The 20,087-nt window shown below is 37.7% G+C and overlaps 2 protein-coding genes across 4 annotated transcripts; one reads left to right on the top strand and one right to left on the bottom strand.

Annotated features, from left to right (window-relative positions):
• Positions 1-312: 312 nt before the first annotated feature.
• Positions 313-6,127, bottom strand: gig2p (grass carp reovirus (GCRV)-induced gene 2p). 2 transcript variants are annotated; one of them, XM_007245228.3, is made up of 2 exons: positions 5,850-6,127; positions 313-4,179 (listed from the first exon to the last, which is right to left on the bottom strand). In XM_007245228.3, the coding sequence occupies exon 2, from the start codon at positions 4,166-4,168 to the stop codon at positions 3,509-3,511; it is 660 nt and encodes a 219-aa protein (XP_007245290.2). In that variant the 5' UTR covers positions 4,169-4,179; positions 5,850-6,127; the 3' UTR covers positions 313-3,508. The 2 variants fall into 2 exon arrangements, with proteins under 2 accessions (XP_007245290.2, XP_007245289.2); XM_007245227.3 differs by having other exon boundaries at positions 313-4,244.
• A 741-nt stretch (positions 6,128-6,868) lies between these two features.
• fdxacb1 (ferredoxin-fold anticodon binding domain containing 1) lies at positions 6,869-20,027 on the top strand. Of its 2 annotated transcripts, XM_007245230.4 has the most exons (6): positions 6,869-7,038; positions 7,709-8,128; positions 11,200-11,356; positions 11,842-12,045; positions 15,351-15,509; positions 16,502-20,027. In XM_007245230.4, the coding sequence occupies exons 2-6, from the start codon at positions 7,954-7,956 to the stop codon at positions 17,553-17,555; spliced, it is 1,749 nt and encodes a 582-aa protein (XP_007245292.2). In that variant the 5' UTR covers positions 6,869-7,038; positions 7,709-7,953; the 3' UTR covers positions 17,556-20,027. The 2 variants fall into 2 exon arrangements, with proteins under 2 accessions (XP_007245292.2, XP_007245291.2); XM_007245229.4 differs by lacking the exon at positions 6,869-7,038 and having other exon boundaries at positions 7,075-8,128.
• The last annotated feature ends 60 nt before the right edge of the window (positions 20,028-20,087 follow it).

The following is a 20,087-nucleotide window of genomic DNA, read 5'->3' on the forward strand; positions in this document are numbered from 1 at the left end:
TTAGGTAATAAAACCCAATTCTGATGTCTTAATATCGATTGGGATGTCATAATAGCCATGGTTCTACAGCTGTCTAGCTCGATAGCACCAACTTTGAACTTGTTTGAGGAAACGGTTGGCATGAAGAGCTATCTAGCTGTGTCCTCACTGATCGAAAATTGCTTACCTGCTTATAAAACTCTATGGATATTAGTGTGTACCCTGCATGTAGTAGTGTATGCATTACTGTGTCCCCTCTCTAGCAACAGATACAAATTACTAGTTTACCAATTCATCCAGTCAATAATTTTACCCATTAAAGAATTTCAAATCTATCTTTTTAACATTCTGTTTATTTCACAAAAATAAAATCAATTCAATTTAAAAGCAGCTGTATGAACATTACTTGACTGGTATAAATCATATTTTAAAATTCCTTGATTGTAGATTTCATATACCATTTCTGTCATATCAAAAGCTCATTACTGCAGAAAATGGGCTAACAACAATAATGTATGATCACTTGAAATTAAATTCTTACAATAGAATAAACACATTATATGAATATTAAAGCCTAGACTGCAGCAGAGGCAGGGTGAATCCCCAAGCCCTATTGAGGACCCATCATACCTCGACTGTAGACTAGACTTTGGAGCACAGCTTTTAACTATCACTTCCTGATAAAGTTAACAATTTGTACAATTAGGTTTCATTATGAGAACAGCAATATCATAATGATATACATCAAGGCAGTTGTGTTTACAGTTTTCCTGAGAAAATTATAAGAGAGATACTGCAGCTAAAATAACAAAATGTATTATTACTACTCCTGTTGTAAACATGCCCTTTCACCCCCTATTGTGGAGCTGCAATAGTTTCTAGAACAGGACCTTCTGGTTTTCAGACTGCTGTTTGGGGCTGTATCTTAAAATTTGTAAAGAATATCTGAAAAAACACAAGCACCTGGGTGTGGAAACTTAAAGGCAGTGAATGAAAAGAGTACCCATAACCTAGATAACATGGTTGCTAGAGAGCCCAACAGCACATCTTAGTTTATAAGCCCAAGTGGCTGAATTAAAAATCTGAATCCTGCCCCAGTATCCTGTGTGAATAGGCAGTATTTCTGACGATTTAGAGACAGGCACATTTTCTTTATCACTTTGGGATTCCCACAGGTTTTAAAACATATCTAGGTAATGCATTATTTATGAAAAGAATACACAAAAAATGGCACAATTGGGATTTCTAGTTGTAAGCCAGAATGTCACAGTAGGGAAGAGAATATATACCCATATATGTGAATGGCACAGAACAGCACAGAACACAAATAATATATTATATAATTAGATTCTTACCCAGTCACCTCTTAAGACACATAAACAAGGATTTCAGCTACAGTACTTTAGGCCAATAGATGAACACACCTTTAAGAGTATACACATTATGTGTTACTATATGTTTTTTAGTGTGTGTTTAAAGGCAGAAAAATACACTGAGTGTATTATTGCAACTGTACTCATAGGCCATTTTATGAGCTACACCCACTTTAACCCACAGTAAAGCTTTAATTATTTGAAAACCTACCAACACATTTAGACTGGATGCCTTCATGTTAATAATCAAATTTAGGCGTCTATGTTTTGATTAGCCTATTATAGTAAAAATAAAGGAAAATAGGGCAGAGCTTATGTGCACTCTCTCTTAAATAACTATACTTTTTATGCTTTTTTTTTTTTTTTAGTTTTTTTTTTTTTTTTTTTTTATCTGAGCCAAACCTAAATCACTGTAGGCAAATAAAATGACGTTTAAAAAATTTTGTTGCATTGGACAAAGTATCACACAGAGAACCACCATGCCAAACTAAATCAAAATTTGATGTTTGTGTATCACATTGCACTAAGGCAAAAAATATCCAGCTGGCAGATATCCTGTAGTCAGAAACTGACCACTGATGAGAGTATGACTAACACACATTCAGTAAGGATATAGTTGCGCTTCTTCTATTTCTACACTTACAATACATATCAAACAAATAGATGTTTCTTATAAAGTTGCTAGGATATGAGTTACAGTCAGTAACTGTATACAACTCTGCACAGACATGCATGGTATAGCAGAGGTGCCAGTCCTTGAAGTCAATGAGTTCTATCACACTGAGGAACCAATGCTTGTCTAAAACATAAAAAAAATAACTGGAACTACCTTTCTGACAGTTGGTTATACATATGTTTGAGCTTGACAGTGTACCAGTATTATATAATTGTGACTGTTCAAATGTAGACAAATAACCTAAATTGCCATTATTCACGGTTCAAAAAAGTTTTACTTTTGACATGAATTGGTAAAAATCACACCATCCATGTTACAGTTTTTAATTTCAAAAGGTTTTAAAAGGGTGGATTAGGCTTATAATGACAATCATTATTACAGTAGAATAAATTCAAATGTAAGCAATATTGCTTATCGCAATTATTTCTAAAACAATTGATTGTTACAAAAATAATCGCTAGTAATAAATTGCTAGTTCAACCAAAACTTAGGGGTTTTCACACCTGAAACTCCAGACCAGAGTCTAAACTAAGGGTGCTGTTTTTTCTGCATTGTAAACATCTGGTCTAGTTAGTTTTGGTTTCACACTGCAGTATAGAGAGCGAACATAACATAAACCTCTTAATGTCATAATCATCAGTATATTGCTTCTGCTTTTGCTTGACGCTGGTTTGTAAAATGTTGTCAGTTTGGCAAATCAAGCATAACAGATTCCTATCAGACTGTAAATTGGTCAAGGGTTAGACTAGAGTTACACCAGATACAGGTATACGCATTTGTGCTCATACTCCTGTGTGACACGCACATGTTTGGCACAACGGCAATTATTTTTCTTCTTCTGTTGTTGAATGAATAAATATAGACTGCCTCAACGTCCTGTACTGTACTATCCAAACATGTGATTTCATTCTGCAAATCAACCAAACCATGAATCAGTAGATCCGTACTGAATCCACATATTTTGGCCCTTTGGTCTTAAAAAAATTGGTTTGGTCTGTCTTAAAGTCCAAAAGTCTGGACCAAATAAGATAGGGGTGAAGGCACCCTAATCACATAGAAGAGTTGAACCTGGTTCTATACATCAATCACACTGGTGAGTTTAGATCCAATGTCCTCGCACCCCTGCCTTTAAAAATTTAGATACCTCTAAATGTAATCCTTACTAGGATTAGATGTTTTAAGGTTGAGTTGGAGCTAAACCCTTCACCATGACTGAGCACCCTTTAGTGTATCTTAAGTGTGTCAATATTGTAGGTGTTTCTGATCAAATAAAATGGCCAATGAGTGTAGGCACAAGGTATACATAACTGATAAACTGAAACTTCAGTGTATGAACATATCAATTAAAAAAATCAAATGAGATCAACACAAACAAAAAAAACCTGTGGCCCATTTACCCAGCGGCCAACGGCGTGCTACAGCAAGACTAATCCTTAAATCCTCTCAGTCCGTCTTGGCTTGGAGTATTCTAAATGGCTTCCTATCCCCAGTGCTTACACTTATGCTTGGTCATAAGTGTGCAGACAGTTTCCCCGCAGCCCCAGCAGGTTTGGACGCTGTGTGCCGGGACGATTTTCCACTTGCATAGATGACATGCTCCTGGGCTGGCTAAAGCAGCAGCCTGGCCTTGCTGGTTCTGGCTCTGGGCAAGTAGCTGCTTAAGCTCATTCTGAATGGTAGTGTTTGGTGCCAAAGCAATATCTATGACTTCAATACGCTTTGGGTCCCAAACGCAATCTTCTTCCAGGCCACTGGGCACAGCCTTCATGCCACAGTTGGGTGGCACCCAGGCTGTGTCGTAGCCGTTACTGTGCCAGGACTTCTGCATAGGGTGGTTGTCTGTGTCGATACGCTTGACTTTCCCACAGTCCACGCTCAGCTTGAGCACCACCTTGTCAGTGATGGGTGAGTTCAGAGGGTAGCGCTCAGCTTTCCTCTGGTTGCGACTCACGTAGACCCCAGGTCCCAGCATGCCGTCAGCAGACTGGCGGAAGCCACTTTGGATAATTGAGCGCGCTGTTTGGACCTTAGTTCCATGATACATGGTGTAGCGCCTGTCAGATTTAGCCTGTTGCTGTGCCTGCAGGTGTCGGTCCTCGTCATAGTCTACGTCCCAGCCGTAGAATGTGATGGAAGACATATTGTTGTTTCCTGCAGCGCAGTCAGAACAAAAGTAGGTCACAGAAAGTAGCAGAAGAAGTCTTTTTGTTTTGGCCCTGTGAAATAAGAACAAATCTACGGTAAGCCATTTAAAGCGATAGAAGCATTTTTTTTTTTTTTCAGTGTAAAAATAAAGCTTCATTCAGAATATCTCCCTATTACAGAAATTGTGCACTGTATGGTGAGTCAGCCATGTTGTAGTGCTATTCAAAATATCAACAATGCATTTAAATTCCTATATAGTTCACTAATAAACACCCAAAAAAAAGCAAAGCAAAATGTGGTGTACAGACATTGTGGTAAAAGAAGACTTTTTGTTCCTTTCCTTTATAATTACAGCAAAACTACGTTATATATACAAGATTGAAGACAATTTCTTGTTTCTTTCCTATACAATTTTAATAAAATTACATTACAGAATGAGGTAAAATATTTTTTTTTTGTTATTTCCTGTATAATTACAAAAAAAAGTTATATAAAGTGACAATTTTACAATTTTAACACAATTATGTTACAGAAGGTGGTGGGATATTGTGTTTCTTTTCTGTACAGTTTACATAAAACTAAGTTGTAGAAAGTGGTAACATTAGTTTTTTATACTGTATAATTACAGCAAAATTAAATTATATAAAATCATAAAATTTTCTTGCTTCTTTCCTCTACAATTTTAACAAAAATACATTATAAAATGTGAAAAATATAAGTTTTTTTCTGTATAATTACAGCTAAACTAAGTTATATAAAAATACATTTTCTTGTTTCTTTCCTGTACAGTTTAAACAAAATTACATTACAGAATGTGGTAAAAGACAGGTTCTTGTTATTTCCTGTATAGTTACAAAAACATTTTCTTGTTTCTTTCCTGTATAATTTTAACACAATTACGTTACAGAAGGTGGTGTGATATTGCGTTTCTTTCCTGTACAGTTAGAACAAAAATAAGTTGTAGAAAGTGGAACCTTTTTTTACTGTATAATTACAAGAAAATTAAATTATATTAAGTGATAGAAGACATTTTCTTGTTTCTTTCCTCTACAATTTGAACAAATTTGATATAGAATGTGCTAATAGAATGTTTCTTGTCTCTTTCCTGTATAATTAAAGCTAAACTAAGTTATATACAAAGATTGAAGACATTTTCTTGTTTCTTTCCTATACAATGTTAACAAAAATACATTATAAAATGTGGTAAAAGAAGAGTTTTCTTTTCAATACTGTACAGTTTTAACATAATTACGTTATATGATAAGATAGATCTGTTTTCTTTCGTGTACCTTTTAAACAAAACTAAGTTTTGAAAAGTGGTCAAATAAGTTTTTTTTACCTGTAAAATTACAACAAAAATACATTTTGTAAGGGAATATCAGACATATATTTGTTTTTATCTTTTACAAATAGAACCAACTAAGTTATTTAAATTATCGAAGACATCGTTTTGTTTATTTTTTCTATGACTAGAACAAAATTAAGCTAGAGAATATTTTAGAAAACATTTCCTGTATTGTCAGTGGAATGAGGCCTGGAGCACAATAATAAGCTACAGAAGAGCTGAACCTGAACCCGGAGAAACTAGACAGTTGTGATAGACACAAATGTCAAGATAATAAAACTGCACAGCAGAAAAAACAGACTTATAAAATACCAAAAAGAGAGAAACTCACCTGTTTAAGTAATCCTCCCTTTTAGAGAGCGAGTGAGTGAAAAGGTAGAGAACTTTCGTTTTCGTTTCTTGAGAAGCAGGAGTTCCTTTCTCTCCTGCAGGAACTAAATACTGTATATATCACCCACGCAATATAAAAACTAAAATATATATTTTAGAATATATATAGATAGATATAACTTATAAATATACATTCTATTATGATACTGGTCTTCTAAATACGGTGTTATATTTTAATTCCCACCGCAGCCGTATAACTTTTTATTTCCGTCACCTTAAAACTACCAATCAAATCTGCAGGACACGCCCACCCCTGAACTGGAACTCAGCCTACAATAAAGGTCTTTACAGCACTCCGTCCTTCGTTTTAACTCATAAAATCCCTAAATTACATATATTGAACAATCTGAGAGCATCAACACAGCACAGTGTGTGAACCTTTGATCATGTGAACTACCTTACAGAATGTGGGAGTTTTGATTAATTAGTGCTGAAAATGAAAAAAAAAAACAGCTCCTTTTAAAAGTGTATTATGTGTGGCTACAGCTTTTTTTCAACTATTCAACCATTTAAATGTTTTACGTTCCATAAAACCAGTTCTGACATGATTTCTATATGTATATGTTAAAATGTACTGCTTTGTGACAACTTTTGTTGTAAAAAGCGCTATATAAATAAAATGTAATTTAATTGAAATACGCAAGTTATGAAAAATTATAAAATCATTGTGTGATTTATGTTGGGATTTAAATTTATGGGATAAAAAAGTAATTAAAAATATAAAAATTGACGTATTATTTTGAGAGGCTTGTTTTATTTTTATTTTTATTTTTTTTTTGCAATATATTTTAACCCGTTTATTTTTTTTCGTATTGTAGGCATGTGGTGTAATTTTTTGTCGTGTGGAACGGAGCCAAAAGTAAAATAAAAAAGTAAAAATAATGAACTATATTTTGCTTGTTCTTTATTTACGATTCCTGCGGTGCTTTTCTAGCTGGAATGGTTTCCCCCCGGACTCGTTTGACAGTTGCGCTTCAACAAAGTTTTCCCACATTGTAGCGACTTTGAAGAGAAGTAAACGAGCCTGAAATGAATGAGCCGCTGTGATTATCATTATTATACATAATATACAGTTTACTTAAAGCAGGCGCCGCATAAACTCTCTATAAACTTCAGGAGAAAGAAACGTGGTAACCTTAACTCATACTCTCTCTCTCTCTCTCTCTCTCTCTGTGTTTCTCTCTATTTCTGTCTGTTTCTCTCTCTATCCATCTGTCTCTCTTTGTCTGTTTATCTCTGTCTCTGTCCATCTGTCTCACTTTTTCTTTCTGTGTTTTCTGTCTCTATCCATCTGTCTCTTTCTGTCTGTTTTTTGTCTCTGTCTTTATCCATCTGTTTCTCTCAGTCTCTCTCTTTATTTGTCTATCTCTTTTTTCTCTCCATTTGTCTCTCTTACTCTTTTTTTTACTGTCTCTTTCGTGTGTCTTTCTGTGCGTGCCTCTCCATCTGTCTCTCTCTCTATCTGCATTTTTGTCTCAGTCTCTATCTGTCTCTCTCTTTCTCTCTGTTTTCTATCTCTGTATCCATCTGTCTCTCTTCTTTCTATCTGTCTCTCTATCTTTTTCTCTCCATCTGTCTCTCACTTTCTTTCTCTCAATCTGCCTCTTTTACCTGTGTGTCTCTTTTACTGTGTGTGTCTCTCTCTCTTGTCTCCCTCTCTCCCTCCCTCTCTCGGATTATTGCGTAACTGATCTGCAGGGGGGAGCTGAAGCTGTAGCGGTGACCCAGTAGAGAGGCTGCGGGCGGTTAGATAATTGATTCTTTATTTAATGGTGTTTTAATCGGTGTTTTATCGTCCAGGTGTTTCAGCTGAACTTCAGGTGTCAGTAAAGGAACTTCAGCTGAGTGTGCTGGTAGATGATCCCGAGGAGGAGCTGCTGCTGGATTGCCTGTGTTTCAGTCAGAAGCCGCGGTGTGTCCACGCTCCTGTTACTGACGGCTAGATCTCCTGTAGCCTGAAGAAGAAGAAGAGGAGATAAGCGGGAGCTCCGGTGAAGATGCTGGTGGTGGGAGCTGGGCGCTCTGATTGAAGCAGGTCAGTGATCATGTCCGCAGCCCGGGAGGTTCTGCTGGTGGGAGAAGGGAACTTCTCGTTCGCGGCGGCGCTGTGCGACAGTCTGGACCCTGGAGTCCGAGTTACAGCCACCTGTTTACAGCCCGAGGCTGAAGCCCTGTCCCGGGAGAACACCCAGAACAACATCCAGCACCTCCGAGACCAAGGTGAGAATTACCTGTGAGAATTAAAGCACTGTGATCCCGCAGAGACAAGATATCACATACATATGTAGATGTCAGTCAGTGTAACGTTGAAAATTGGGTGTAATTTTCATTTCTACCACTTACAAACTGAAAAAAAAAATACAGGGATCCTAATTCAGTTCCCTAATTCTGATGTATCAATACATAATGATGATTAATACATGATGTATCAATTAAATTTCATGGTTTTCTGCATAAATTATAAAAATGTGATTTGATCTTCATCCAAGCCAAGTGTATTGATAAATATAGTGGGCCTATATTAAAAGCTTAAAAATATATGGTCATTCATGTCTTTATTGATGTCTTTATTGAGAACAACCGGTAAAAAAGTATTTGTAAAAAGTATAAGTAAAAAGTATGAGAATCCTTGTGTTATTAACCTCAAAACGACTAAAGCTAATTTGTTTGTTAAAAATACTCATATGTGCATATGTGAGCCATGCCATGCCAAAAAGAGCTTTCAAAGAATCAACAATCAAAAACTGTTGCTTTACAGAAAGCTGGAAAGGGTTACAAACTGATTTCAAACACGTTAGAAATCCACCACTCTACAGTAAGGCAAACAATCTTCAAATTGAGACAATTTAGAACTGTGGCCACCCTGCCAAGAAGTGGGAGACTCATCAATGGTGCCCAATCCAATAGTTTTGGCATGAGTTGGTGAGGAAGTTGGCTGGTGGCCATCCAGCATCCTGACTTCGCTAGAGCTTTTGTCACTAAATGCAATTAGATCCTCACAGCAATGCTCCAAAATCTAGTAGAAAGCCTCTCTGGACAGTACAGACAGTTAATTTAACAAAAGCAGGATACACTTCTTTCAATACCTTTGATTTTAGAAGAAACAATGAATTAACAGATATCCAGATACTATGAATTATAAAGTGTGTTGTGTATTTTGGGGGTCAGCCTGCTAATCTGCAAAAGTGTGTCAAATATTAATAATGTTATATAAAACTATTAGTCTGATTAAAATGCACTTCAGTTATTGAAGATTTAACAGTACGTCAGAGTAGAGGTGGGCAAAATGACTATGTTAAATTTTGTTATTGTGATACACAGTATTTTTTTCTGAGCATATTGTGGCTATCAAACCATAAATATCCCTTACTCCACATTTCAATTCATAAAGTGTAAATTGTGTGCATCAGATTTTGATTATAAGGCTTTTTTTCACACTGAACCAGAGTCCGAACCAAGGTTCACTTATTTGATACATTTAGTCCTGTTAGTATTGACTCTGCATTTTATTGGGTGGACTTTATGGGGTTACTTCCTTTTAAGGGAGATTCTAGAATCAGAGATTTAGGGATGAACCCAGCCCTCGTTCCTATTTTTTATTTTTTATGGTTTGAACATTGGTTTCTGCTTATCAGAGAAACACTTGCATAAAAAAAACAATAAAACACAAACTTTTACCTACACTTTTAGTAGGGATGCCTGGACTCAGTTTAGGGTTGCATCTCAGCACTGCAGTGACACTGGCATGATGTATGTTAGTGTGTGTTGTGCTGGTACGAGTGGATCAGATACAGCAGAGCTGCTGACGTTTTTAAACACCTCTGTGTCACTGCTGGACTGAGAATACTCCACCAACAGCATCCTGTGGGCTGGGTTCTGTCTCTGACTTCTGTTTCTGAATTTTATTCAGAATTTATTCAGAATTTATTCAGAATTTTTAGCAGCTAGGTTGGAGTATCTAATAAAGTGGACAATGAGTGAACACAGTGTTTAAAAACTCCAGCAGCACTGCTGCATCTCATCCATTCATACCAGCACAACTACTAACACACTACTAACATACCACCACCATGTCAGAGTCACAGCAGGGCTGAGAATGACCCACCACCCAAATAATACCTGCTTTGTGGTGGTCCTTCTGGGTTCTATTCATTAAAGAACAGGGTATATGGAGGATAATAAATGTATGCAGAGAAATAAATGAACTACAGCCTACAATTATAGAACTAATGTAGATCCTACATGGTCAGTGAAGCTGAAAATATAGAAAATGGCTATAGAATAAAGATAATATAAAGGATGATCGATGTATATTGTCACGGACTTCCTTTTTTAATGCGCAGTTTGTTTATTTTATATTTGCACAATTGCACAAAATTCTGCATATGAATTGGAATGTTACACTTTGTTTTGCATGTAAGCCAGCCATACTTCCCACTCATATTGTGTCATAACCCAGTAAATTTGCATGCCTCTGGTCAAGGTGTAGATGTGCACAGTTGGCAACGAAATAGCCGAAGGGGTAAATAGCTTCCTTAAAATCCCTGTTGTGGTTTGTGTTTATAAATATGTATACTAGTCAAATTCAGAAGCTTATGTGTCAGCTTTGTTTTGCATTTGATCCAGTCATCCCGCCCACTCAGGAGGAGTCATAACCCGATGAATTTGCATGCCTGTGACCAAGACGTTATGTTTCCACAGTTGGTTGCTATGAAGCAGTCATTGCAATACCAAAAAAAATGCCTCCTCCAACTCCCAGTTGTAGTTTGTGGGAGGCCCACTGAGGTGTCTTGACGTGAAACCAAAAGGGGTGTGTGATATGATCTTAAAATTAAGATTTCAGGGTATTTTACTTGATTGATTTTTAGAATGCAACAAGATACATGTTTTAATGTTATATTTTATTTAGTGTAAATGTTTCAGACATTGAGTAGAACCAGAAAAATCTATTTTATAACTTATCAAAACTAAAAATACATAAAAATAATGTAATGTAGCAAAAAATAACCACAATACTAAAGTGCAGAATATTTAGTGTGTCCATATTAAAGGCAAAAACAAAAACAATTATACCAGAAATACCCACAAAGCTTCACAACAAATAATGAAACAAATACAAAATAGACTGCTTTTGAGACAAAATACATTATCACAATGTGTATTTTTACTTCTTATAATTTTATTATAGCAATATTATTGTGTATGATACAATATGGCACATCCCTAAAGTCCAGTAGCACATACCCAATAACATGTGTGTGCTTATGCTTGTTGTTTTTGTCTTCCCACAGGCGCTACGGTACTTTTTGAGGTGGACTGCACGCACCTGAAGGAGCATGAGGTGATTCGGCACCACCTTTATGACTGCATCGTCTTCAACTTCCCACACTGTGGCCGAAAAAGTGGAGTCAAGAAGAATCGAACCCTCCTGGCCAAGTTCTTTGCGAGGTAAGTGAGGCTGCAATTTCCCTTGATTCCGCGTCATTCTGTCATTTAAACTGTGAAGGCGGGAATGTGTGGGTGGAAGCATGAGGGGTCTTTATTTGGGTCTTTCTCTATGTCTTTGTCTGTCTTTCTGTGGGTTTTTGTCTGGGTTTCGCAGACCAGAGCTGCCCAAAATGATCGAACATTTGTTTTGGTTACCTGTGCACAAGTCACACAAGACACATTTAACACCTGATGAAAAATATTATGTATTATATTTTAGCCTAAATCTAGCACTCTTTTGACCTGTGTTTAAGTAAAATGCTAATGTGTCACCAGGCTTTGTAAACATCACCTAATTAATTGCGTAAAAAAAGATGTGTTGGGGTGGTTATACAAGTGTTATACAAGAGTCATAGCGAGGGGCTAAAAAACTGTTGAGCCGCTCTCCTCGCTGCGCTGCAACACTTGTGACTGACGCGCTCTGCTTGTTTTTTTCCTCTCACTAGCTGCGCCGAGGTGCTTAAGGACAATGGGGAAGTGCACATGGCTTTGTGCAATGGACAAGGTGGCACTCCATACGACAACCCAATGAGAGAGTGGCACAATAGCTGGCAGGCAGTTTCCATGGCAGCAGAGGCCGGTCTCATCCTCAGTGATATTCGCCCATTTGATTGTGACCAATTTCAAGGATACAGATGCACAGGTTACAGGTAAGGAGGTGTTTTTATAGAAAGTGCTAGACATCTTTAATTGTATTCTTTTTTTTAAGCACTTGTAGCCCTTGCTTATGAAGAATGAGGGACAATAGAGCATCCCTCTTGACAAAACTGTGCGTTTTATGATACTATTTTATTTATTTTATGTATTTATTTACATACCCTGTTCTTATGGAATACACATTTATTTTAATTGTAAATGTTCAAAATCTATATAAATATTATTTTCCAAAAAAAATGTCAGTGCGCCTTATATATATAATCTATATCTTATATACATAATCCTGTGCGCATTACATATGAATTTTACCAGTCAAGTTGTAAGGAGCAGTAAAGCCACTCCGCTGAAGTGCAGAGATATACAGGAGTTTAGTTCTTATAGCAGTATTAGCATTACCGGCTAAGCGCTAGCCATTCGGCCATTCAGAGGTGAGTATTATCGGCCTGTAGTCTGTGCATTTACCGTGTTAAAACAAGGTATGTGGGATGACCCGCTAGCTGATATCACCCTTGCACACCAGAGCACTCAGGGTTCCTCAGTGTAACACTGTCGGGCTGAAGTTAGCCACTAATGCTAATAATGCTCCAGCCTCAGTGGAAATCTGGAAATCTAAGCTTACTGTAAATAAACGGAAGTGTAGGCCTGTCACGATAACGAAATTTTTTAGGACAATATATTGTCTCAGAAATTATTACGATAAACGATAATATTGTCATTGTAAAGCGCCACTATTAAAAAGCTTATTTTCCTGCTTCTGGGCTCCCAAAGGAGCTTTAAGACAATGTGCCACAGTAATAAAATACTAGCATAAAACTATTACACCATTTTACAGTTAAACTAACTTTTTATTATTAAGAGCAGACGTTGGGCTTCCAATATAAAAATATTTTAATATCCTTAATAATTAAAAAAAATTAAGTACAAACACCCTGGGACTCTGAGAAAACTGCACTAAATATTAAACTTACCTTTATGCAAAAAAATAATTAACAACAAATAGATTAAAGTAACCTTTACATTAGTTCATTTTTTTGGACACAAAGGCACTTGCAGATTCTTTTTTTCGAATCATATATGTATAATATGCTGTAAAACACACATTAGCTCAAAAACACACTTGTCCATAGGATCAAAGACTCTGATAGCTCAGCAGGCCAGAGCTCTTGCTATAAATGTATTTTTCAATGTAATTGTCACAAATTCCGAGCAAGTAACACCAACATGTTTACCCTGTGGGGCTTGAGGCAGGATCTCTCTGGAGTAACAATATTCATATTCAATATTCAGCTCAGAAAATTGGGCTGGATGGTTGTGCTTTAAATTAGAACTCAGGTTAGTAGTAAAGCCAGCTTTTGTTTTCACTGGTTTGAAACAAACTAAACAAACCAGCTGATTCGTGTTGATGGTTCTCCTCGCTCATTTCGCTTAAAGCCAAAATACTGCCACACCAGATCCGTGAAATGCGGCTTTAAAACAAAGTCCATCCCGGACTGGAGTTCTCTAAACGTTCTCTAAAGCTGTATATTTTGAGAAAGTCACATTAGCCTTGAATACGTTTGCTAGCTAACACATCTCCACATCTGTGTGTGTGTGTGTGTGTGTGTGTGTGTGTGTGTGATATATATCGCCGTGGTGAGAGAGTGTATATGTGGGAAGCCACGCCCAGCAAGCTGTGGTGGTGGAGCTGCCGTGAGAGAGGTCTCCCAGTCTCGCGCCGTCTGACAGATTCATCGAGAGCTGGTCGAGAGCCAGTGAGAGAGCAGCACAGCGCGATTTGCTCTCTCATGTAAACAAATCCAAATTGCCGTGATTAAAAAAATTATCACACGATAAGTCCATAACATAGTTGTCGCGTCAGGTCTGTGGAAGTGCTTTACTCACCCAAATGAAGTTTTCAGGAAAGAAATCTGTGTAGTTTAACATTCAGCACTCCTATTCTTTAGCTTAGCTTTACAGGTCTCGCTGCTGGTGGGTGAATAAGAGGGTAAACATGGCGACACCCCTGTTCCTAACAAGTGCTGCTTAAAATGCGCCTTATATTCGGTTGCACCTTATAGTGCAAAAAATATGGTACGTACATTCATCTTCAAAACATTATGACCTGTTACAAGGATCGGATCAGAGGTAATTATATTTCACCTCGTCACTACACCTCCACTACTGCAAGAGAGAAAGTCAAAAGGTTAGAGAGGCTTCTATCAGTTGAAGTCACTAACTATGCCAGCAGTCATATTGCTAAAGCTCAATGTAGCAGTAGACTGTGAGGTATTTGGAGTTCTTGCCAATGGTTGTGTCCTTTGTCGCATTTTTAGTGAACCGTGTCTGAGCCCATATGAAGAGGGCTTGAAGTGGGCTCAGGCACAATACAAAACAATCAAGCATAATGTGAGTGCACCCTAAGTGTTATGAGGCTTTTCAACTGCATGGTAATTACTCTACTCAACTTAATTCAACTCTGTTCCATTTTTTGGTACCTGGTACCTGGTTTGTTTTCTACTGTCACAGCTCCACCCCAAATTGTAGCTGGTGATGGTGAAAAACACAATCGCTATGTCATCCTCCGGGGAACGACACCGTAACAGTAGAGGCTGCTAAAGGGATTTTGTTCCAGATTCTTGTTTTGCAGGTTTTTCACTGAGTAGAGTGTCAGTTCAGCTGTCCAAGGTTTACCCATGCCTAGACCTATCAGAATAACCGCTATGTAAACATACGGGCTCTTTTAATTGAACTAACTCTTCTTTTTTTTACTAAACACAAGGGGCAATATTGAGGTCTCTCAAAATATTTAAGTCATGTGACTGGCCCAACCATTATATTTTTATCCCTGCTTGGCTTGAACCAGGTTTGCCTTATTGAAAAGTAACGTAAGGTGAGTAAAATCTAGTCAGATGTTGTAGGTACCATGCAGTGGTACTCAGTGTATACAGATAATAAAAATACAGAATAAAGACACATCAGTCCAAGTACCCAGGCTGACCTAAACTGTTTTGAGTAAATGGAAATGGCCAACAGCAGGTGATATGTCTATTTATGCACCATTAACTTCAATATATTTAAATGAATCAGTGTTTCAGTGTTTTATTTAAAGTCACTTTACACTATTTCTGTTTGTTTCAATGTGTTCGTACAGTGTACATTTGGCTTCTTTGGCCAAATAGCAAAAAATAAGAAGTTTTGGTATGAAAGAGATGATCTGCATGTTTGTTGAATATTCCAGTTTTTCATAATTACTTGTATTTGTTTAAAATGATAACTTGGCAGCCTGATTGTTTATTGCATGCTCACAATTCTTTTGCAGGAGTCAGGACAAAGGTTTTCATGTAGAAGGAGCACTGACCCACATTTTTACCCGGAGCCTGCCATACACCATGCCAGAGAAGCTGAAAATGGTCACAACTATTGGAAAGGAGACTGTTAGTTATGAGGCTCCAGAGGAGTTGAGTGAATTTATGAACAGGTAGGTTAATGTACTTAAAGTATATTTTAAATACTGTTCACACTGACAGTTCTAACCAGACACCACTGGTCACGAGCATTACTCACTGTGCTGTTCACGGCAGGAGGTAATGCCTTCTAGGACGTATTCCTGGAACACCTTACAATGTTTACAGGTGTTTGCTTTTTTTAAGCCACCCCCTGAGTTAACACTTCTTGATCACTGTACATACTGCATACTTTACATACTGCAACTGTGTGTCAGGGCAAATAACATTTATAAAATCACAAATCCTGTTAATGTAAATTAAGTCTGTCCCCAATGGCATTATTCTTCCTGTGGAAAACATTAACACTACTTTCCAATATTTCCAAAATATTTACATAAATAGCAGTAGTTGATGTGACCTGCCTACATTAGTTACTTGTTCTACCTCCCTCATCACTCTACCTCACCCTACCTCAATTTGCCTTACTCTGCCTCACTCTAACTTGCTTTACCTCACTCTCTCTCAGTCCAGTCTACCCCACCTTACCTCACTCCACTTTACTCTACCTCGGTTTACCTTACTCTACCTTACTCTCCTCTGAGCTCAAACCAGACTCTGTAAGTTTTCCGAGGCGGCCGCAACCAACGCTCGCGAGAACTGCGACCTGCTTTCCGACCTTTAGTTCTAACAGTTCTACAAGGACTACATACTTACTAACATACATACACTCTGGCAGAAGCTGGAATGAGACCGAATATGTCTGTGAAAACGAGAAAGAGAAACGAATCCTCCTGAAACATTTATTACACTCTGCAACTGTAGGGGGAGACCATGAGCACAAAATCTCAATCCTACCTAGTGGAGCTTTCAGCGTAGTAACAAAGTAAATGTTGATTAAGTAATGTAATGGGTTAAAATATTATCTTAGTAAATAGTAATTTAAGTAATGTCTTATACATATGTTCCACCAATAATATGGACAAAATTTCTGGTAAATATACTAAATTGTTTATTTCTTCATCAGGGATTTCCTTAGCCAACAGTCACACCATCCTGTAAAGACTGTACTGGAACAGTTGCTTCGAGAGATCAAATCCTCATGGCCGGTTTGCACAGTGAGTGGCAGCTTCCCAGAGTTAGTACACTGCTGCCCAGAGAACCTCCGTTCTTGTGGTTTGACACTTACCCCTTCTGAAGTCTTCTGGATCAAGCCCATTGAAACCCACCCCCTTGACCAGTGCAAAGATGGCATGCAAGACTGTGAGCCTATGGACAATCAGCAGATCTCTGGAGGAAGCTTTGCTCTTCGGCCGTCTCTGTTACTGCATGTGCAGGAGATCATGCAGAACGAGGACTTTAGTCCTGGAACTCTTCATGCCTTGAGCGGACTGGTCTTCCAGAGAGTCCCCATATCTCCTAACCGGTACCCTGCCTACCACCAGCTTCTCCTCGTCGGTGTGCTGCCCTCCAAGTCTAAGCCCCTTCAGTGCCTCAGAGAGTGTGTGGAAGGCCTGCTCTCACCTTACAATGTTTCCTTCAAGGAGGACCAACTTGGGGAGGAACATCAAATCTGGATTAACTCCAAAGATGTCCAGAACTTTGGCAGGATGACATCAGTTCCAGTCCCAGGGTCTGACTTCCAGAGATCCCTTCAGCTTTGTGTGTTATTGCTGAACATAGACCACTTGGCGGCATTGACCTTCTCCATCCCTGACTGGCGCCTGCTGTGGACCTATGATCCACGCTTCCTTGCCCATTTTGAAACTCAGGACGTTGGTTCGTTCCGGCCCTTCTCGCTGTACCCGGCCAGTTACTCGCATGACATCAGCTTCTGGATGGAACCAGAGAGCTTTGATGAGCTAGACTTTCATGCTGTTGTACGGGTGGCCACAGCTGGAGCAGTCAAGGGCGTGGCACTGGTGGACCGGTTCCGCCACCCACACATGGGCCACGCTAGCCTGTGCTACAGGCTGGAGTACCATTCAAATGACCGTGCACTGTCCCACAGCCAAGTGCTGGCTCTGCAGGAACAGCTGCGACGGCTGCTGCCTCTTCGCCTCCAGGTTACACTCAGGTAAAATCCAAAAAGGAGGTGATCCACTGGCTTTTTGTTTACCTCTCCAATTGGTACGAACTTTGCAGTACCACTGGCTTTGGATGCTTTAAGCTCATGGAGTTCTTTGCTCCAGTGGTACACACAGTTTCAAGCTCCCCCTGCCTCACATCCTAACTTATCCAACACTCTGACTTCATATCAAACTTGTTCTTGAGCTAAATTATGTGTCCTGGGGCAGGGAGTACTTAAAACTCATCACAGCAGGGGGTGCTGCTGTTGTTTGGAGGATCTTACTGTTATCTTCCTGTGAAGTGAGACTTCAGGGTTTCCCCAGGACCTAAAATAAGGATTCTTATCATGTCTGTGCTCCTGTAACTGTTTACCAAACCGTGTGGTGATCTCTCACTGACTCAGGAGTGGGACACTGGCATTTTTTTTAATCTATGTGCAACTACCAAAATATCTTTGCTGGGCTATAAATCTATATTACAGGCTGAAGTAATAAAAAATGACATCCATCAGAAAGCTCAACTTCATTTTAGAAGTATTACTACATGTTGTAGTAACAGAATATGTAAGAATGTACACCATACACCAAGAAACACCAGGTGGCTACTGAAGATATATAGTAGGTGTGTATCGTTGTGTCTAGTTGTGGTACAGTTAAACATTTTGGAATCACTGTGAAATCCATGCTTACAATCCAGGTTTCCAATCCCATTTAGATGCAAATAAAATAATTAAGAATGATTACATTAGAATCACAGTGAATTGCAAATTGATAATTAGTACTGTATCAGCCTGATGTTTACATTTGACCAAAATATCAAATCACAGATCTCTCTTGTATTAACGAGAAATAACAATAATAACAATATTGTAATGCAATATGAATAATCTGTTATCCTGATCCAGGTATTTAAAATATTTTAATATTTTTTCCCTGTATAGCAGCACTGACCTAGATTTCTCACATATTTGAATTCAGAAAGCTTATTATTATTATTATGTTTTTAAAACAAGAATTTAAAAATATTATGATAAAAAATACTATTATTAAATAATATATACTAAATAGACCATTTTCATCCAAGGGTTAAGTTTGGTGACTACAGACAGAAAATTTAATGTAAATCAGATAGTGAATGTTGATATCACTTGTTAAATGTAGATAATAAAGGGACTTTTAAAGGGACTTAAACATCACCTAATGTGATATTAAAAGTGCTTGATGAAGTGGGCAATATGTTGATATGTTTTAAAACAAATGTAGAAGAGAAACAATTACATGCAAAATGTACATGAAAAATATGTTCAAATGTTTGTGGACACCCATTCTAATGAACACATTCAGCTACTTTAAGTTGTACCCAGTGCTGACACAGATGTGCAGTTCACACACAGCTTATCTAGTCCCTGTAGAGAAGTATAGCTAAAAGAGTAAGGTTCTCTGGAGCAGATAAACATGAACCTATTAGCAACATGTTCATTACCTGATGTAGGCTAGATGAATCATTGAGCTGAGAGAGCTGTTCGAAATTTACATTTACAGCTGATGATGCTGTTTTACCCATCTGTATTTGCAAGGCTGAGCTATAAATAAACGTATTAAAATATATAAATTGAGGTAACCAAACTATCATAGCTGTGAAGCTGTGGCACTATTACATATCTGGATGTTATTTCTGACAGGAATAAATAGTAATAATAAACAGTAGGAGGAAGGAAGCATTAGAAATGATTTTTGGTGGTGTTTCATCTCTGCTGATATTACAATGTGTGTGACCAGCACCAAGAGGTAATAATCAGACAATGCCTATGCACTGTACCAGACAAGCAAACTATAATATAACTTACTTGCTTACTTATTGACCCTTTAATTTACTGTTACCAGTCTCTTCTTGAGTTTCTTTAGGACGTTATATGGATGTTTAAGCTGCATGACGAGGCATGTTTACACTAATTAATGATGAAAAAAGTGTGTTAAAACAAACCCACAACATATAAGTCTGTATGTCATAATAATAAGAGACATTAAAAACGAGGATCTCAATAATTCATATGATCTGGACTGAGTTATTCACATACCATATACACACTTATGCAAAGTTTTGGGCCAACACTATTTAGTACATTTTAAAGCAACATTAATAATAATAAACTTATGAAATTTAAGAAAAGCAAAAAGTTGCCCCAACAAAGTGTTTGTGTGTACAATCCACAATTTTACAGTGAATTTGCTGCTACATATGATGAAGTTTGCCTTTAGAATGTTTGAAAGTGGTTTACTCTGTTCTAGCGTTGGATTTTACTGTGATTTGTTTTTTCTGAAGATGGACTGAAACTCTTTTTTGTGCAGTGTTGTATGCAAGTGTTTGAAATAGTTGCTTTTTTAAAATAAAAAAAAACCCTACCCTTTCAGAGAATTGCCTGAATATGCTTGAATGGTAGTTCTCTGACATCTCGATTAAACTTTCTGAAAAGCTCAAGTGTTCATGCTTTGCATTTATTGTGGCCACACAATACCTTTACTGGGTTACACCTTTACTCTAAT

This window comes from Astyanax mexicanus, chromosome 1 (genome assembly GCF_023375975.1).
Source record: "Astyanax mexicanus isolate ESR-SI-001 chromosome 1, AstMex3_surface, whole genome shotgun sequence".
NCBI lineage: Eukaryota > Metazoa > Chordata > Actinopteri > Characiformes > Acestrorhamphidae > Astyanax > Astyanax mexicanus.